The 17,062-nt window shown below is 45.7% G+C and overlaps 1 protein-coding gene across 1 annotated transcript in view; it reads left to right on the forward strand.

The window, feature by feature from the left end:
• Window positions 1-9,929: 9,929 nt before the first annotated feature.
• Window positions 9,930-17,062, forward strand: part of Ywhae (tyrosine 3-monooxygenase/tryptophan 5-monooxygenase activation protein epsilon) — a 38,318-nt gene continuing 31,185 nt past the window's right edge. The window contains exon 1 of the mRNA XM_032913603.1: window positions 9,930-10,110. Coding sequence (XP_032769494.1) covers window positions 10,047-10,110 — 64 coding nt within the window. The 5' untranslated portion in view covers window positions 9,930-10,046. The remainder of the gene's footprint in view (window positions 10,111-17,062) is intronic.

The raw sequence follows: 17,062 nt of genomic DNA on the forward strand, positions 1-17,062 counted from the left end.
TATACACAGCAAGTTCCCAGGAGGTAGGGCTACATAGTGAGACTGTCTAAAGAGACAGCAACAAGAAAATTATTAAAACAGGCTGGAGCTCGGTGGCTGAGAGCACTTGCTCTTGCAGAGGACCTGGGTTCAGTTCCCAGCATCCACATGGTGGCTCACAACTCTCTGTACTTCCAATTCTAGAGGATCTGGTGCCCTCTTCTGATCTCTGTGGGTACCAGGCATGAATTTGGTGCACATACAGATCCGAAAGCAAAATGCTTATACACATAAGAGAAAATTAATCTAAAAAGAAGAAATTAAAGCCAGGGTATGAACAAAATGTAGAAGTTAAAAATGTCAAATGTAATAGTGCACACCTGTAACTCAGTGTGTATGGGAACACACTGGGGATCTGAAGCTGTTTAAATGAATTTGAGGCCATGGTAAGACTTTCTAAAAAAAAAAAATTAAATACAATATGCACTCCAGTGCTCAGGAGGCAGAGGCAGGAGGATTACTTTGAGTTGAAAGCAGCCTGGATTATATCACAAATTCTAGGCTGTTTCTGAGCACATAGTGAGGCTACTGTGAGCACACTGTACCAGAAACAAGTGGATACTTCCATGTATTTCCACTAAATTATTAAATTATTTAATAATTCAAAAGCAATACTCAAAAGTTTCATTACTGCAGTTGGCTAGCTGGTCCTGATTTCCTTTGATAGCTGGCTGTGGGCAAATACAGGTTCTTTTATGCCGATGGTGATTACTAAAATGAACTCAGATAATATATTACACAGCACCCTGTAATCATCTCTATATATGCATACATGTAGGCTGTGGGATAACTACAAAAAGGTTACGAGGCAGCAGCAGAGTCCAAAGCCTCCTTACTAGAGGCAGAAGCCCATACAGGTGCAGAGTCCCCTCAGCTGGTAAAGCTCCCACTATTGCATCCCCGAGTCCACGCGCCAGAGCCCTTTCAAAAAGGTTGGATTGGTGGCATGCGTTGTGATCCTGGCACTGGGAAGGTAGAGACAGGCAGATCCCTCTAACTCACTGGTCAGCAAGTCTAGCCTAATTGGGGAACCCATGGTCAATGAAAGATCCTGTCTTCGAAAGACCAGGGAGGGTGGGGAGGCGGCTCTGAAGTTAAGAGCACTTGCTGCTCTCTCGGGGGACCTGGATGCAGTTCAGTTCTCAACACTCACATCGGGCAGCTCACCATCACCCACGACTCCATTTCAAGATGATCAATTTTCTCTTTGCTTCCTTGACCTCCCGCACCTCCTGCACACATATGGTTGCACATACATCCTCTCATGCACACACATATACATAAATCAAATAAGTTTAAAAAGTAAACAGGCTCTCTCCAAGGCTCATCTCCAGCCAAGCAAGATGCCCAAAGGAAAGAAGGCCAAGGGGAAGAAGGTGACCCCCCGCTCCCGCCGTGGTCAAGAAACAGGAGGCCAAAAAGGTGATTACTCCTTTGTTTGAGAAAAGGCCTAAGAACTTCGGCATTGGGCAGGACATCCAGCCCAAAAGAGATCTCACGCGCTTCATCAAATGGCCCCGCTACATCAGGCTGCAGTGGCAAAGAGCCATCCTCTATAAGTGGCTCAAAGTACCTCCTGCCATCAACCAGTTCACCCAGGCCCTGGACAGGAAAACAGCGACTCAGCTGCTTTGCCCACAAGTACAGGCCAGAGACAAAGCAGGAGAAGAAGCAAAGGCTGCTGGCCTGTGCTGAGAAGAAAGCTGCTGGCAAAGGGGACGTCCCAACTAAGAGACCGCCTGTCCTCTGAGCAGGGGTCAATACAGTCACCACCTTGGTGGAGAACAAGGAGGCTCAGCTGGTGGTGATTGCCCATGAGGTAGACCCCATTGAGCTGGTGGTTTTCCTGTCTGCCCTTTGTCGAAGGATGGGGGTGCCCTACTGCATCATCAAGGGAACGGCCAGGCTGGGGCGCCTGGTCCACAGGGAGACATGCACCACTGTTGCCTTCACACAGGTTAACTCGGAAGACAAGGGTGCTCTGGCTAAGCTGGTGGAAGCTATTAGGACCAATCATAATGACAGCTGTGACGAGATCCGCCGCCACTGGGGAGGCAACGTCCTGGGTCCTAAGTGTGTGGCTCGCATTGCCAAGCTGGAAAAGGCAAAGGCTAAAGAACTCGCCACTAAACTGGGTTAAATGTACACTTAAGTTTTCTGTACATAAATATAATTACAAAATTCAAAAAAAAGTAAACAGGCCCGGAGTGGTGATGTAGGTGGATCTCCATGAGTTCCAGGCCAGCCTGGTTTACACTGTGAATTCCAGGACAGCCAGGGCTGTTACCCAGAGAGACCTTGTCTCAAAAACTCCAACAAGGTGGCTAGCTCCTGAGGAATGGGATGTGATGCTGACCTGCGGCTTTCACAGACACATACGAGCATGTGCACACTAAAAGGCACCGTAGTAACTAGCTGCACTCCCGAGGATGTAGGCGGCATACTTGGATTTCTGTTGCTGGGTTGAAACATCAGAAAGCAAGCTGGGGAGGAAAGAGTCTATTTGGCTTACACTTCCTGTCACTGTTCACCATCAAAGGAAGTCAGGACAGGAACTGAAACAGCACAGGAACCTGGAGGCAGGAGCTGGTACAGAGGCCATGGAGGGTGCTGCTTACTGGCTTCCTCATCATGGCTTACTTAGCCTGTTTTCTTAGCCAGGACCACCAGCTCAAGATGGCACCACCCACAATGGGCTGGGTTCTCCCAGATCCATAACTAATTAAGAAAATGTCCTGCAGGCTTGCCTACAAACTGATTTTATGGGGGGAATTTCCTGTTTGGCTTTGGTTTTTCAAGACAGGGCTTCTGTGTAGTCGTGGCTGTCCTGGAACCCTGTCTGTTCCATCCTCTGATAGGCTTCAGCTTGTGTCAAGTTGACATACCACTTGTAAGGTGGCCATGCTTCCGTAAGCAATGCTAACTAAATTCACTGAGCCACCTATATACACACCAAGGATGTAGCCCTACTACACTGGTTTCTTTATTTGGTTCTTATACCTATACCCTTCTGACCCTTTCCACCCTAATCCCTTCCAACTCCCCTAACACTAGGGTAGGAGAGAAAGATTAGAGGGGAAAGGGGGGTGTAGACCTCTTTAGACTACTTCCTACTGACTAGGGGCATTGAGTTCCTTGAGACAAGTCCCGTCTTCGTCATCAGGATATCCCATTTATTTTTCTTATCTCTTTGCTTTGGATCACTTAAGAACCTGCAGCTGCTGGAGGAACAGCAGCCTCTGTGGAGTCAACCCTCGGCTGCTCCTGGGACTCCGGCATTTATACCCTTTGAAAAATTCCCAGAATTCCAAATGTTACACATTCAAAGAAACTATCTGCAGCTGGCAAAACCACACCCCTGCCAGAGCAATCATAGACAAATTATAGTCACCTGCTGTGAAATAGCCTCTTATCCCACACCTAGGATTAAAACCAAAACGTATTTACATAACTGGCTTTTTAAAGAAACCAAAATTCTCACTACACAGGAGCATGGAAATAAGAAAGAGACTGGTTGTGAAGAGGAAGAGATCAGCAAGTGTGAGGGGATGAGAAAGCAATGGGGGTGAATAGGACCAAAACACTTTGTCCACCTGCATGAAAATGCCAAAATGCCATTCTGTATAATGTGTGTTAACAAAATGTCCATTAAAGAGGCTGGGCAGATAGTACATGCCTTGTCCGCAGAGCTCACTTATGAACTTGGCTTGCGGCAGCATAAAGACAAGTAGAGTTCTGGGGTTTATTGGGCAGCCATCCTAGGCTATTGAGAATTCCAAGTCCCAGTGGTACACACCTTTATTCACAGCTGTAGGAGGGCAGGGGCAGGCTGATCTCCCTGAGTGCCAGACTGACTAGGGCTATATTTTGTGGTTCTGTGTTAAACAAAGAAAGAAAACAAAACAGTGGGGTAGGGAGATAACTCAGAGGGTAAGGGCACTTGCTGTCAAGCATAATGACCTGGGTTCGACCCCCAGAATCTTAATGATAGAAGAACTAACCTTCAAAAGTTGCACACAGACACACACACACAGGAGAGGGAGGGAGACTAGGGAGGGGAAGAGGGAGAGAAACAGAGAGAGAGAAAAGGTCAGTAAGGGATTTGGAGAGCTGTTGGGGGGTCCATGGAGCCAAGCCCCAGGACTTAGGTTGGAGCTGAGCTACAGAAGAGAGTTGAGTTATAGTACTGGGGAGGCCCTAGAAGCAGACCTCAATGGCTGGAAAGGCACTGAGGTTGGAGGAAGCCGTGAGCAGTGAGAGCAAGCTGAGCTGAAGTCCAGGACAGTCTTCAGTTTCCCACTTGCCAGTCTCTTGGGGCAGAGTGGTCAGGTCACATGGCTGTAGGACCATGGAATCATAATTTAGGTATCCCCTCTTTATGGGGTCCAGATGAGGGTGCTGCACCCTAACTTGGTCTGATGTATTTGTTGTGTTTAGGCCTAATTTTTCTGACTTGCTTTTTATTTTTATTTCATTTATTTATTTTTAAATATTTATTTTATGTGAGTACACTGTCACCGTCTTGTGACACACTAGAAGAGGGCATCAGATCCCATTACAGATGGTTGTGAGCCACCATGTGGTCACTTGGAATTGAACTCAGGAGCTCAGGAAGAGCAGTCAGTGTTCCTAACGGCTGAGCCATGTCTCCAGCCCCTATTTCATTTACTTTTGCAGTGCTGTGGGTGGAACGTAGGCCACCTTATGCTTGGCGAATGCTCTGCTTGTGAGCTATGTTCTCAGTCTCCACTGTGGCTTTACTGTGTCCAAGTACTCTTATCTTTACAACTTTGATAGGTCTATAAGTAGTACTTGGTTTGTTTTTGTACTTTTTGTTTTGTTTTTTTTTTGAGACAGGGTATCCCAGTGTAGCCTTGGCTGTCTTGGAATTAGTTATGTAGACCAGGCTGGCCTTGTACTTATGCAGATCTACCTGCCTCTGCCTCCTAAGTGCTTGGGTTAAAGTCACACCCTTAGGGTAAAAGGTAGTGCCACCTTTTTACTTTTAGGGTCCTGGGCAGCACAGCACAGGCCCCTCAGTCAGTCACACTGCTTCTGCACTTGCTCTCATAACGGTGCTAAGTACTGCTTTGTAAGATGGGGTCACCTAGGGCAAAGCACAACATGAAGCCACTGTTTTAGGAGCTGAGGGGTAACTCAGAAGAGGGCACAGATTGTGCACCTCAAACAGCTGAATTTTAGAAGTTAAAACATAAAACTGGGGCTGGAGATGCAGCTCAGTTGATAGGATGCTTGTCTAACGTGCATGAAGTCCTAGGTTCAGTCCCCAGCACTGCATAAAACTGGGCCTGGTGGCTGATGTATACCTCCAGTCCGGAGGATTAGGAGTTTGTCATCCTTTACTATGTAGCAAGTTTGGAGAAACACACACATACAGTGCTGGCAACAAAGTGTGTGTGTGTAGGCACGCCTATGTGTGAAGGCTAGAAGTCTATCTGCTGAGTGACTTCACCAGCCCTCACCTTTTTTTTGTGGGGGGCAGTGTCTTATGTTGCCTAGGCTGAACTCAAACTTGATATTCTTAGGTGATCTTGAACTTCTTACCTTCCTACCTCCACTTCCAGAGTGTGGGATCATAAGCCTATACTACCATGGCGATTTGTTTGTTTTTATTTGGTGTCAGGGTCTAACTCTGTAGCCCTGACTGGCCTGGAACTGGCCATATACACCAGGCTAGCCTCAAGCTCATAGGAATCTCCTTGCTTTTGTCTTCCACAAGCTGGGATTAATTATGGTTATCTTCCCCGTGTGTGGATGGAACCCAGGGCTTTGTGCATGCTAGCGTCCTTGGGTTACTGTTAGTGATGAAACACAAACTAAAGGAGCTCTGGGAGGAAAGGGTTTATCTGGCTTACACTTCCACATCCTAGTTTGTCAAAGGAAGTCAGGACAGGAACTCAAGCTGGGCAGGAGCCTTGGAGGGGTGGCTCACTCTGTTCTCTGCTTTCTTGTAGAACCCAGAACCATCAGCCTAGGAATGGCACCACTCACATAGACGGGGCCCTGCGCCATCAATCACCACTTTTAAGAAAACACCCTCCAGGTCTGCTTTAGCTTGTTCTTTTGGAGGCATTTTCTTAATCGGGGCCCCTTCCTCTCAGATGACTTTGGTTTCTGTCAAGGTGACATAAAACTATCCAGCATATTAGTCAAGAACTGTACCAAGTGAGCTACAGCCACATCCTCTGTGTCTATTAAGTAAATCTGGGTTGAATATTTAAGTATGTAACCTAATGTTGTGACACCCTAAGGATTTTCGATCGGTTGTGAAGTCTCCTCCATCCATCTCCTGGTCAGAAGTATGTAACCTACAGTAAGAGCTGCCTCAGAGCAGACTCAGGCTTTGTACAACTTCAGTTGCTCCTTCCGTCTGACTTTTAAATACTAATTATAGGGAATGGACAGGGGTCAACAGTTAAGAGCTCTGGTTGCTCTAACAGAGAACCTGGGTTCAGTTCACAACATACACATGGTGGTTTACAACCATCTGTTAACTCCAATTCCAGGGTATCCAAGGAAGCCCTCTTCTGGTCTCCAAGGGCACCAGACATACACAGTGCACAAACCTATATACAGGCAAAATCCCTGTCATAATTACAGTAAATAAATTTTAAAAAAGCAAAATCAACCTGATTACAGCAAATGAAACACAGTTGCCCTAGCGATACATCATACTAAAACATCTCCATTTCTGTGAAATGCTTCTCTGCAATACCCAGGAGGTATTGCACTTCATGTGTGGCTGAGAGTGGCCTTAACTCCTGATCTTTCTGCCCCAGTGTTTCCTGTGCTGGGATTACAGGTAAGCACTACCATGCCAGGTTTCAGTCTCCCTTTTCAACTTCATGTTTGTTATTCTACCTGCCTAATGCTTGTGGAATCTCAGAACCATCATGTGCTAAATAGATGTTTTTCTGTTTCCCATCAACTAGCAACTCTTCCTGGATTCCTGTTTTTGTTTTTTAATTTTTAATTTTTTAAATTTTTTTATTTTTTTTAAAGATTTATTTATTCATTATATATGAGTAGCTGTCTTCAGACACGCCAAAAGAGGGCATCGGATTCCATTACAGATGGTCGTGAGCTGCTATGTGGTTGCTGGGATTTGAACTCAGGACCTCAGGAAGAGCAGTCAGTGCTCCTAACCACTGAGCCATCTCTCCAGCCCAATTTTTAATTTTTTTTATTACTGTTATTTATTTTTTTTTTCCGGAGCTGGGGACCGAACCCAGGGCCTTGTGCTTGCTAGGCAAGTGCTCTACCACTGAGCTAAATCCCCAACCCTACTGTTATTGTTTTTGTGTGTAGCGAAACTTGTTCTGTAGCTTGGCCTGGAACTCAAGAGTTCCAACTGCCTTTGCCTCCCAAGTGTATCCCACTACCTCCTTTCCAGTTTGTTTTAAAGACATACATACGTCTTATCCTCTTGCTGGGGCTGGCCTGGAACTGGAACTATGTAATCAAGGCTGGCTTTGAGCTCATGGTAATTCTCCTGTCTCAGCTTCTCAGTGCTGGGATTATAGGTGTGAGTTACCATAGGCAGCTCTGTATTTCTTTTATGTTACTGGCACAGTTCTTCATCCCTTTGACAGGGTGGAAGGATGGGAAGTCGAGTTTTATTTCCCATAGCTGGTCAGCTACAGTCTTGTGGCTTCTCTATGATGCTATTTCTGTCTGTCCTTTCCTCTCTGTCCAGAGGTTATTATTGATTATCTTTTGCTTATATTTTGTAACGTGACAATTTATCATTCTTGTTCATTACTGCTATGCAATGGTTTCTTTTCCCTGTTGGCATATTTTTTTGTCTCTTTTACTGGGTTTTTTTTTGGTTCTTTTTTTCGGAGCTGGGGACCGAACCCAGGGCCTTTCGCTTCCTAGGCAAGCGCTCTACCACTGAACTAAATCCCCAACCCCTTTTACTGGGTTTTTATACCTCTACCTCCCTTCCAACCCTATTCTACCCTAATCCCTTCCAAGCCCCCAGCACTAGGTAGGAAAGAAAGAAGAGTAAAGGGAATATTGACCTGTTAAGGCTACTTCCTGCTCATCGGGGACACTGGGTTCCTTGGGGCAAATTCAATCTTTGTTGTCAGGGTATCTCTAACTTATTGTCTCTTTGCTTATGACCATTTGACAAACTACAACGACAGCGACCAGGATCAGCATAGGGGCAGCAGCAGCCTGCTTCTTTGGAGTGTGGCATTTGTTTATCCTCCTCTCCAGAGTCTCCAGAATTCCAAACATAAACTCTCTGCATCGGGTGAAACCACGCCCCTGCTAGAGCACAGGGTAAATCATAGTCACCTGCTGTGAAGCAGCCTCTTATCCCACACTTGGGATTAAAACACAAACATATTGGGATTGGGGATTTAGCTCAGTGGTAAGGCCCTGGGTTTGGTCCCAGCTCAAAAAAAAAAGAAGAAAAAAAAAAAACCAAAAAACAAAAAAAACCCCACAAACATATTCACATAACATTTGGGCTTTTAAAGAAACCAAAACTCACTACAATCTCCTTTCTTTTTCTGTGTGTGTGTTTCGAGGTAGGGTATTTTTAGTCCAGGCTGGCCTGGAACTTGTGGCAATCCCTCTGTTTCTGGTTCCACAGTGCTGGAATTATAGGCGTGAATCACTACTTCAGCAAATATGTAATACTTTTCTTAAGTATAATTATGATGATGTCATCTTCCACTCAGAATCATCAAAACACGGCTTACCCAGCTAGGACTATAACTCAGTGGTAAAGCTCATGCTCGAGGCTCTGGTCAGTCTCCAGCACTTGAACAAGACAATTCCTGTCGGTTCATAGGCTAAGATGCAAGCCTCTCAGCTTGTGACCTCAGGCCTATGGTAATTTGGTCCCAACCTTTCTATTTCACACTTTGAGGCCCTTTTCTTGCATGGCTCAGCAGCAAGCAGATATTGAGTATAAGATGTTGAAAATCCATTGGGAAGCAGAATAGGCATGGCCATTGCCAATGAAGCAATTCCCATTGAGGATTCTTTATTTCTAACTCATCCACATCTATTTGCCCTTACTCAGGCGCACCTTGCACTCCGAAAGAGGCAAGCCACTTTCTTGTCTTTTTTCCCTCTAGTGAGGGTTTCCCTTAATTAGTTTAGATTGACCACTTTTTCTTTCTCTTTCCTTTCTGTGTGGTTTGTTTATTTTTGAGATGGGGGTTTTTTACAATGTAGCCCAGGCTGACCTGGAATTTGCTTTGTAGATGAGGCTGGATTCAAACTCGATCCTCCTGCCTCTACCTCCTTAGTGTTGGGATTAAACGCACGCACCAACGCACATGAGTCAAAAACAGAGACTTTTTAACAAAAGTCCTATCTATGATAGGCCAAAGAGATAAAAATACAGCTGGAGGGGGAGAAGAAAGTGCTTACAGTGTGTGAGCAAGAGAGATGGTGATGCGTGAAAACTCGAGCTCTCCCTTTTTCATTTCTCAATTCTTTACCTAGGGGTTAAAAGGACCTGAAAAGGGCACACGGATGAGAAAAATGTGCTAGAGTGCACAGGGCAGGTTGATCTCAATGAGGAAGGCCTGCCGTAGCAAGAATCCATAAAGCCTCTTGCTCTGTCGCCCACAGGCCAGCCCGCGGTCGCCTAGCACAGGCTACTGGTTTACTCCCCTCCCGCAGTCTAAGCCGACCTCGCCTCCAGCCGCTCCAGGGGCCGCTCTCTGTCGCAGTCGCAGTTCCCGCCTCGCCGCAGAGTCGCCCGCTGAGCTGACGGAGGAGGGGCGTCCGTCGTGCAGGTTCCAGCCTTTTCTGGCGCCGAACTCCCGGACCCGCCCCCCCGCGCCAGTTGCCAGGGAGCGGTTGCCATAGAGCTGAGCAGTTGTCCGCGTGCGCAGGCGGAAGTCCCGGATTGAGGCGCCGCCATTTTTACTGCTCGGACGCGGAGCGAGAAGCTGAGAGAGTCGGAGACGCTATCCGCTTCCATCCGTCGTGCAGACCCTGCCGGAGCCGCTGCCGCTATGGATGATCGGGAGGATCTGGTGTACCAGGCGAAGCTGGCAGAGCAGGCCGAGCGATACGACGGTGAGTTGTGGGGGTGTCGGGGGGCTGGAAGTCTCGGACCCTCCGCCGCCGCCCACAGAGGCCGGGAACCGGAGACAAAATGGCGGCATCGTCTCCGAGCCTGGCTTGGGACGTGGGTCGGGAAGCAGGAAATGGCCTGCGGGCTCCCGAAGCGGTGGGAGTCTCCGGGCCTAGGAATTTGACCCCTCCGGTGTCCTTAGCTTGCAGACGCTCGCCAGCCAGCAGGCCGGGGTGTAGGGTGGAGGAGTTGGTTGTAAAATGGCGGCTGGAGGGGGAGGGCGAGTCCCCGGGCGGGGGAGGGGGAGGAGATGGCGAGTGCCGTCTCCCGCCGTGCAATCCCCACGGGAGGTTTCGGGATTGCGGCGGGGTGTGGAGGACAATTGGGTGGGGTGATGTGAGAAATAGCACGGGTCACTCGGGAGAGGGCGGAATCTAGGAGCTGTAGCTCGGGCGCCTTTCAGGGAAATATGGCGGGTGGGGGCGGTGGCTTTTCCCCGGAGGCCCAGTGTGGGGCGGCGGCTGTGGAGCCTCACAAAGGAGAAGCCTCGGGAGCGGACGGCTTCTTTGGGCCGGTGGTAGAGAGTAGTCTTTGGTGAGGGTGGAGTGTTTGGAAATCACTGCAGACTATCCTTGGGTGGAGGCAAGCTGAGATGCTGCGATTGGATTTCTTCCCTTTGGCCGACACACCTTGGATTTGAGGGTTTGGGGGAGTTTTCGGCCTCACCTTCTTCCGGGGAGGTGCACAACCTCACTCATGCTCCGTTTGTTCTTACCCCGGATATCCCAAAGTTCCTGCGTTTGGCCCCCCAACCCCCAACCTTCACAAGCATGGAGTTCTGATGGATAAGAATACAGGAGGCCAAGGCTTGCCTTGACTCCTTAGTACTGATTGCCCTTTGCAGTGCCAGTGCCTCAGTTTACCCGTTTGTAAAATTGACGACTTTACTATTCACACTTAGCATTATGAAACATAGACCTGTTGAGAAATAGTTAATTCAAATAACGTTTAGTAACACGTTTGGTTGACAACGTAAGTTTGGAATGCATGTTCTTGCTTGGCTTGGGGATCCTTACCTATTTTGAGCACTCAGTTGGGGCTTGGGGATTTTGAATTAGGAATGTAGAAGATTGTAGGTTTTTTTTTTCTTTTTCTTTCTGTTTTATGATTTCATTGTTCCATGAGTGAGGCTCGATCCCAGGGTTGCATGCAGGCAAGACAAGTGCTCAAATATTGTGCTACACCACAGCTCTGTTTTATCTATTTTAAGTGAATAGTTTTATGTACAAATTTCAGTAGTTACTCTTTGTTCATTTGACACCCCCCTCACCTCCCGGTGATGGAACGTAGGCCCTAGTATGTGCTAGATGAGTGCTCTCCTCGCAACTTAGCTACATCCTTAGCGCCTGCTAATTTGAATTCAGTCATTTTTGAGAATTTCATTGACATCTACTGTGCTTGTGTAGCCTAGGTACAAAATTCTAATTTTGTAACTAGATAACTCGAGTTAGGCAATAGGCCGTTAAGCTAGTCTTTAAAAATGAAAAGTCACACACATGGTTCCTGTGATTTAATTAATTGCTGTGTAGCTCTGGCTGTTCTGAAACATGCTATGTAGACCAGACTGGTCTTGAACTCCCAGAGATCCATCTCTCCTGACACCCTCCTCCTCCCAGCCTGGCGCCCCCCCCGCTGAGATTAAAGGAATGAACACTAAGACTGGGTCCTGTGAGTTTAATGTTTTGGGAGTGGTAGGGTCGAATGAGACAAGTTTGGAATTAAGTGTTCCTCATGTTTTTTCCAAGTTAAACCATTTGCTTCTCAAATGCTAGGTCAGGCCCTTTTTCCTTGAATGCCAGTTTCTCCTGTGGTGACTTTTGAACTAGTCATACGTCTTTGCCAAAGTCACCACTGTTCCAGCATTTGGAAAGTAGAACAGCAGGCTTCAAAACCTCCAATTTAGGAAAGATGCTGAACTAAATTTTGTCTTGCAGATTTAAGTTTGTACTGAACTAGGCTCCTGTTGGGAGCTGGAGGAGGTGGGACGGGGAATACTACTGCAGCTCCAGGTGAGCCTTATCTGTAGTGTGTTTTGAACCAGGAGAGTTGGCTGTAGTGGAGGTTTCACCTCTCACCTTCCAGAAGAGCGCCCCCCCCTTGTGTTCTTGGGAGGAAATGTGAAATTACATTTGAAGACTGGTAATTTAGGCTTTATGTAAATATGATACCCCCACCCCCCAAAAAAAGGAGGTATGGGGAAGCTTTCTGATTCGTTTCTAAGTCATTTTAAAAAGGGATTTGCAAATAAGATTGTATTTCCAAATAAATGACCATACTTGGGGTTTGAATGATGAAGATTTTTGACCAAAGCCTGGCCTTGTTGGCTATTGAGTGTAGTGTTCTAGAAAAGCCATGTGGTGACTGGCCCCTTTCAGACACTAGATGAGGGAAGGAAATAGGAAGCACTCCTGTGATTTGGTGTAAGAAGAGGGAATCAGTGGAAAGGGAGAAGGCATTCATAGGAAGTGATCACTCCTGCATTGACTGGTAACTCAGTGTTGTTAGTGTAACAGTTTGATTACAGTCACTGATTGTAGTAGTGATCACTAAGTAAATGCCAAGGGCAGTGAAAGAGTGCACTGGAAGTCCTCTGAGTTTTGGGTACTGTGTAAATGGTGGCCTTCTAACTGCCTTCTTGCTGCCATCATGGCTTTCTCTCATATTTTGCAAGCTGGGTGGAACCTGGTCCTGAAGTATCTTTTACTTCCCCATAAGGAATAGAAATCAATTTATATAGATTATTTAATGGTCTTAGAAAAGGCGGTGAGAAGCTGTTCCAAGAACAACCATTTAGGGGTTTATATAGGAAAAATTAAAGCTTGAGGCTAGGACTGTTCATTTTAATTGTTAGTATTCTCTCTCTCCCTCCCCCCTCCTCATTTAATCAATTAATTTATTGAGACAGGTTTTCTCTGAAGAACCCCTGGCTGTCCCAGAACTCACCACTATAGACCAGGCTGGCCTAGAATTCATGAGACCCTCCTGCTTCTGCCTCATGATTGCTGGGGAGTACCGCAATATGTCCGGCCTAGTATAGTAATCTCTTAACGAGTCAGTAGTCTAAAAATTGGTTTTTTGTTTTTTTTTTTGTATATTTGTAGCCATATTAATCAAGTTATCATAGTCAAGTAAATTATAACTTTCATACATTTAAAACACATTAGTATAGAAAAGTTAAGGAAGGGGGGCATAGCTAGGAATTGAACTGAGAATCTTCTGCATCCTAGTGATCTACCGTGGAACTATATCCAGCTATATTTTCAGACTGATTTGCTTAGGTTGGCATTGAACTGGCCTTGAAATTACTGTCCTCCAGCTTCAGCCTCCCAAGCACCTGAGTTTGGCCTGTCCAAAAAAAGGAGTATTTTTTCCCTATTTTCTGGGATCGGAGTGGTCAACATATGTAATATTTGGCTTGTGTGGTGGTTCTGCTTTTGTCTTTCCTAAGCTTCATGCTGCTTGGATTGGCTCAGTGGGACTTAGAATGGTGGCACATTCCTTTAAACTACACTTAGAAGACAAGGCAAGAGGATCTCAAGTTTCAGGATACCCTGAGTTATGAAACCCTGTCTGAAAAAGACAAATGAGCCAGGTGAGATGGCACATACCTTCAGTCCCAGCACTCAGGAAGCAGTGTACTTTGCCTTGAGTTCTAGGCTAACCAGAGTTTCATAGACTCTTTATCTTTAAAAAAAAAAAAAAATAGAAAAGAAAAGAAAAAGAAGAATTGCCTTTATGGGGTGGGGCTTGTTGTTGAGGTCCCTCTCCCCCATCACTTGGGTCGTCACTCTGAATACTGAAATACCAGAAATGAATCTGTTCTGAGTCATTGGCTTGAGACCCGTTTTAAAATACCAAAGTCTCATTACTAAAACATACTGTGCTAGTTAGGGGAGGATGGAGAACACAGTCATTCAGTCATTCATTCATTCATTCATTCATTCATTCATTCATTCATTCAGAGACAGGGTCTCACTATGTTGACCTGGAACTTGGGAGGCCCTCTTTTTCTGTGCCTCCCAACTGCTGGGATTAAATGTGCTCACAGTTAATGTTAACCCCTGTCTTTGTTTGCAAGGGGTGCTTTTTACAAGGTTTGTGGTACATACTGTAACCCTAGTGCTCAAAAGGACTAGACAAGAATCTGGGGTTTAAGGCTAACTGCATCTGCATGTAATGAGTTTGAGGTTACATGACACTGTCTCACCTCCTCACCTCCAAAGTAAAGGGACACAGTGCATTGGATTTTTGTATAGCATTGTTCATATTCTTTTGTGTTACACAATTTGGGGACACTTCTCTAAGGATGCCCATTTTAAATTTCATTTGTATGATGTATGAACGTTTTTTTGTTCATTTTTCTTTCTTTTTTCTTTTTTTTTTTTGTTTGTTTTTTGTTTTTTGAAACAGAGTCTCACTATGTAGCTCTGACTGTCCTGGAACTCAGTCTGTAGACCAGGCTGGCCTTGAGTTCAACTTACACGGATCCACCTGCCTCTGCATCCTGAGTGCTGGAATCAAAGATGTGCACCACCATGCCTGGCTGTACATGTGTGTGTTGCGTGCTGTGGCATATGTGTGGAGGTCAGAGGACAACCAATGGAAAACTTTTTCTACCATGTAGGTCCTGGAGAGTGAACTCTGGTGGTCAGTCTTGACACAAGTGTCTTCACCTAGGCTGTCTTCGCAGGTTCTCTCTCTCTCTCTCTCCCTCTCCCTCCATCCCCCCCCTTTCAGATTTATTTATGTATGTACGCTGTAGCTGTCTTCAGACACATCAGAAGAGGGCATCAGATCCCATTACAGATGGTTGTGAGCAACCATGTGGCTGCTGGGAATTGAACTCAGGACCTCTGGAAGAGCAGTCAGTGCTCTTAACCGCTGAGCCATCTTTCCAACCCTACTTTATTAAGAATTGCTTTTATTTTCTGTGTGAGGGTTTTGCCTTCGAGTATGTCTTTGTACAACATGAATGAATGCCTGATGCCAGCGGAGTCAGAAAAGGATGTTGAATCCCCTGGAACTGGACTTATAAGTAGTCGTGAGCCGTGATCATGTGTGTGCTGGGAGTCAAACCTGGGTCTTCTGCAAGAACAAATGCTCTTCTTAACCACTGAACCAACCTCTTCACCTTTCATTAGAAACGTTCCGAAGCAGGGCAGTAGGGTTTATTATGACTAATTTCAGTAGGTTGAGACAGGAGGATGAAAATCTTTGCAATTAAGCCATACTTTATGTTAAAATAGAAACAAGGCTTGAGTATCTTAACTAAGTGATCGAGTGCCTGCTGAACACAGGGAGGCACTGTTCGTTTGCTGCCTGGGGGAATAAAAGCATAAAGCACACTCTTACAGACCTTCTGTAACAGTACTGACAAACAGTGCCACTTCCCCTTTAACAGAAAGTTATTTTGGGGTAGTACATTGATAGAGTGCTGGTACAGATCTGTAGACCCAGCAGTCAGCATTTGGGAGGCCTTTAGACCAGTGTGTGCTCCTCAACTCCCACAAAAGACAAGTGTAATTGACTAAGGAGGTACAGAGTATGTGTGTAATATGCTTGTTTCTTTAATAGTTTTGGAAACTTTTTAAAGGTTTATTCCCTGTGAAAGTACACCGTGTGCATACCTGACGCCCTTGAAGGTCAGTCAGAAGAGGTTGCCACATCCCCTGAAACTGGAGTTAGAGGTGGTTATTAGCTACCATGTGGATGCCGGAAGCTCTGGGCTTCTGCAAGAACAGCAAGCACTCTTAATCTCTGAGCTGTCTCTCCAGCCCCTTAGTTTTTCTGTTTGTTTTGTTTTGTTTTTGATAATGGGTCTTGCCTTGAATTGGTGAATCTTTTCTTGAATGATGACAGCAGCATCACACCAGGCTAGGTAGCAGTATCTTGATGCTTATGACATCTCTAGATCTCTAGAGCCTATCGATGCTTATGATTTATGTGAGGATAAAGTATCTAAGCATTTTTCTATAGAAACCTGGTCTTTGTATTTCAAAGTTTGGTCTCAAGGCATAATGAATGAGAGGTTTATGTGGCATGTTCACATTCAGGGTCCATCATGTTCCTCTTTCCTTCCCCCTTCCCTCTTTTGGTACTGTGGATCATTGAAGACGTAACTCCCCTTTTCCCCCTTGTAACGAAGGTTCACTGTTAATTCAGCCTAGGCTCAAACTTGACCTTATCTCAGTATCCTGAGCACTAGGTTACTGGAAGGTTGTACCAAGCAAAGTTTTTGTATTTCTTTTTTTTTTTCCTTTTTTTTTTTTCTGAGCTGGGGTCTGAACCCCGGGCCTTTCTCTTGCTAGGCAAGCGCTCTACTGCTGAGCTAAATCCCCAACCCCCAGTTTTTGTATTTCTTAAAAACCCTAGTTGAGGCTGGGCATGGTGGCACATGTCTTTAATCCCAGTACTTTTGAAGTTAGTTAAGTCAGCCTGATCCATAGTAAGTTCTAGGGCAATCAGAGTTTACATAGGCCTATGGCCTCCTTGGTGTACTCCCAGTGCACATCTAATTCACCATTTAAAATCTTAAAAACTAAACAAAGAAGTACTTTTGATGATATCAGTGTCTCTGGGCTGTGGCTAATGTCACACATTAATAGAGCATTTCTAAAAGACCCCCCCTACCCTTTCATTTATAGAAATGTCTTTAAATAACATTTTCGGAGGGGTGTTGGTGGGCATGTAATTAGTATTTCAGATAGTCCAGATGGTTGTAAAGTAGAATCTATCAGCAGGTAGTGAGTAGCAGCACCACACTATGACTAGTTTGCTACAGTTAAGTCCTGTTATATCCAAATTAGCAGTGGAGTTGCCCTTATAACCTTTATAGATTGATCTCATTCTGTAGCTAACCATGCCTGTTGGAACTGTTCCAGGGGCTTGTTTAAG

This window comes from Rattus rattus, chromosome 9, assembly GCF_011064425.1.
Source record: "Rattus rattus isolate New Zealand chromosome 9, Rrattus_CSIRO_v1, whole genome shotgun sequence".
In the NCBI taxonomy this organism is placed as follows: Eukaryota; Metazoa; Chordata; class Mammalia; order Rodentia; family Muridae; genus Rattus; species Rattus rattus.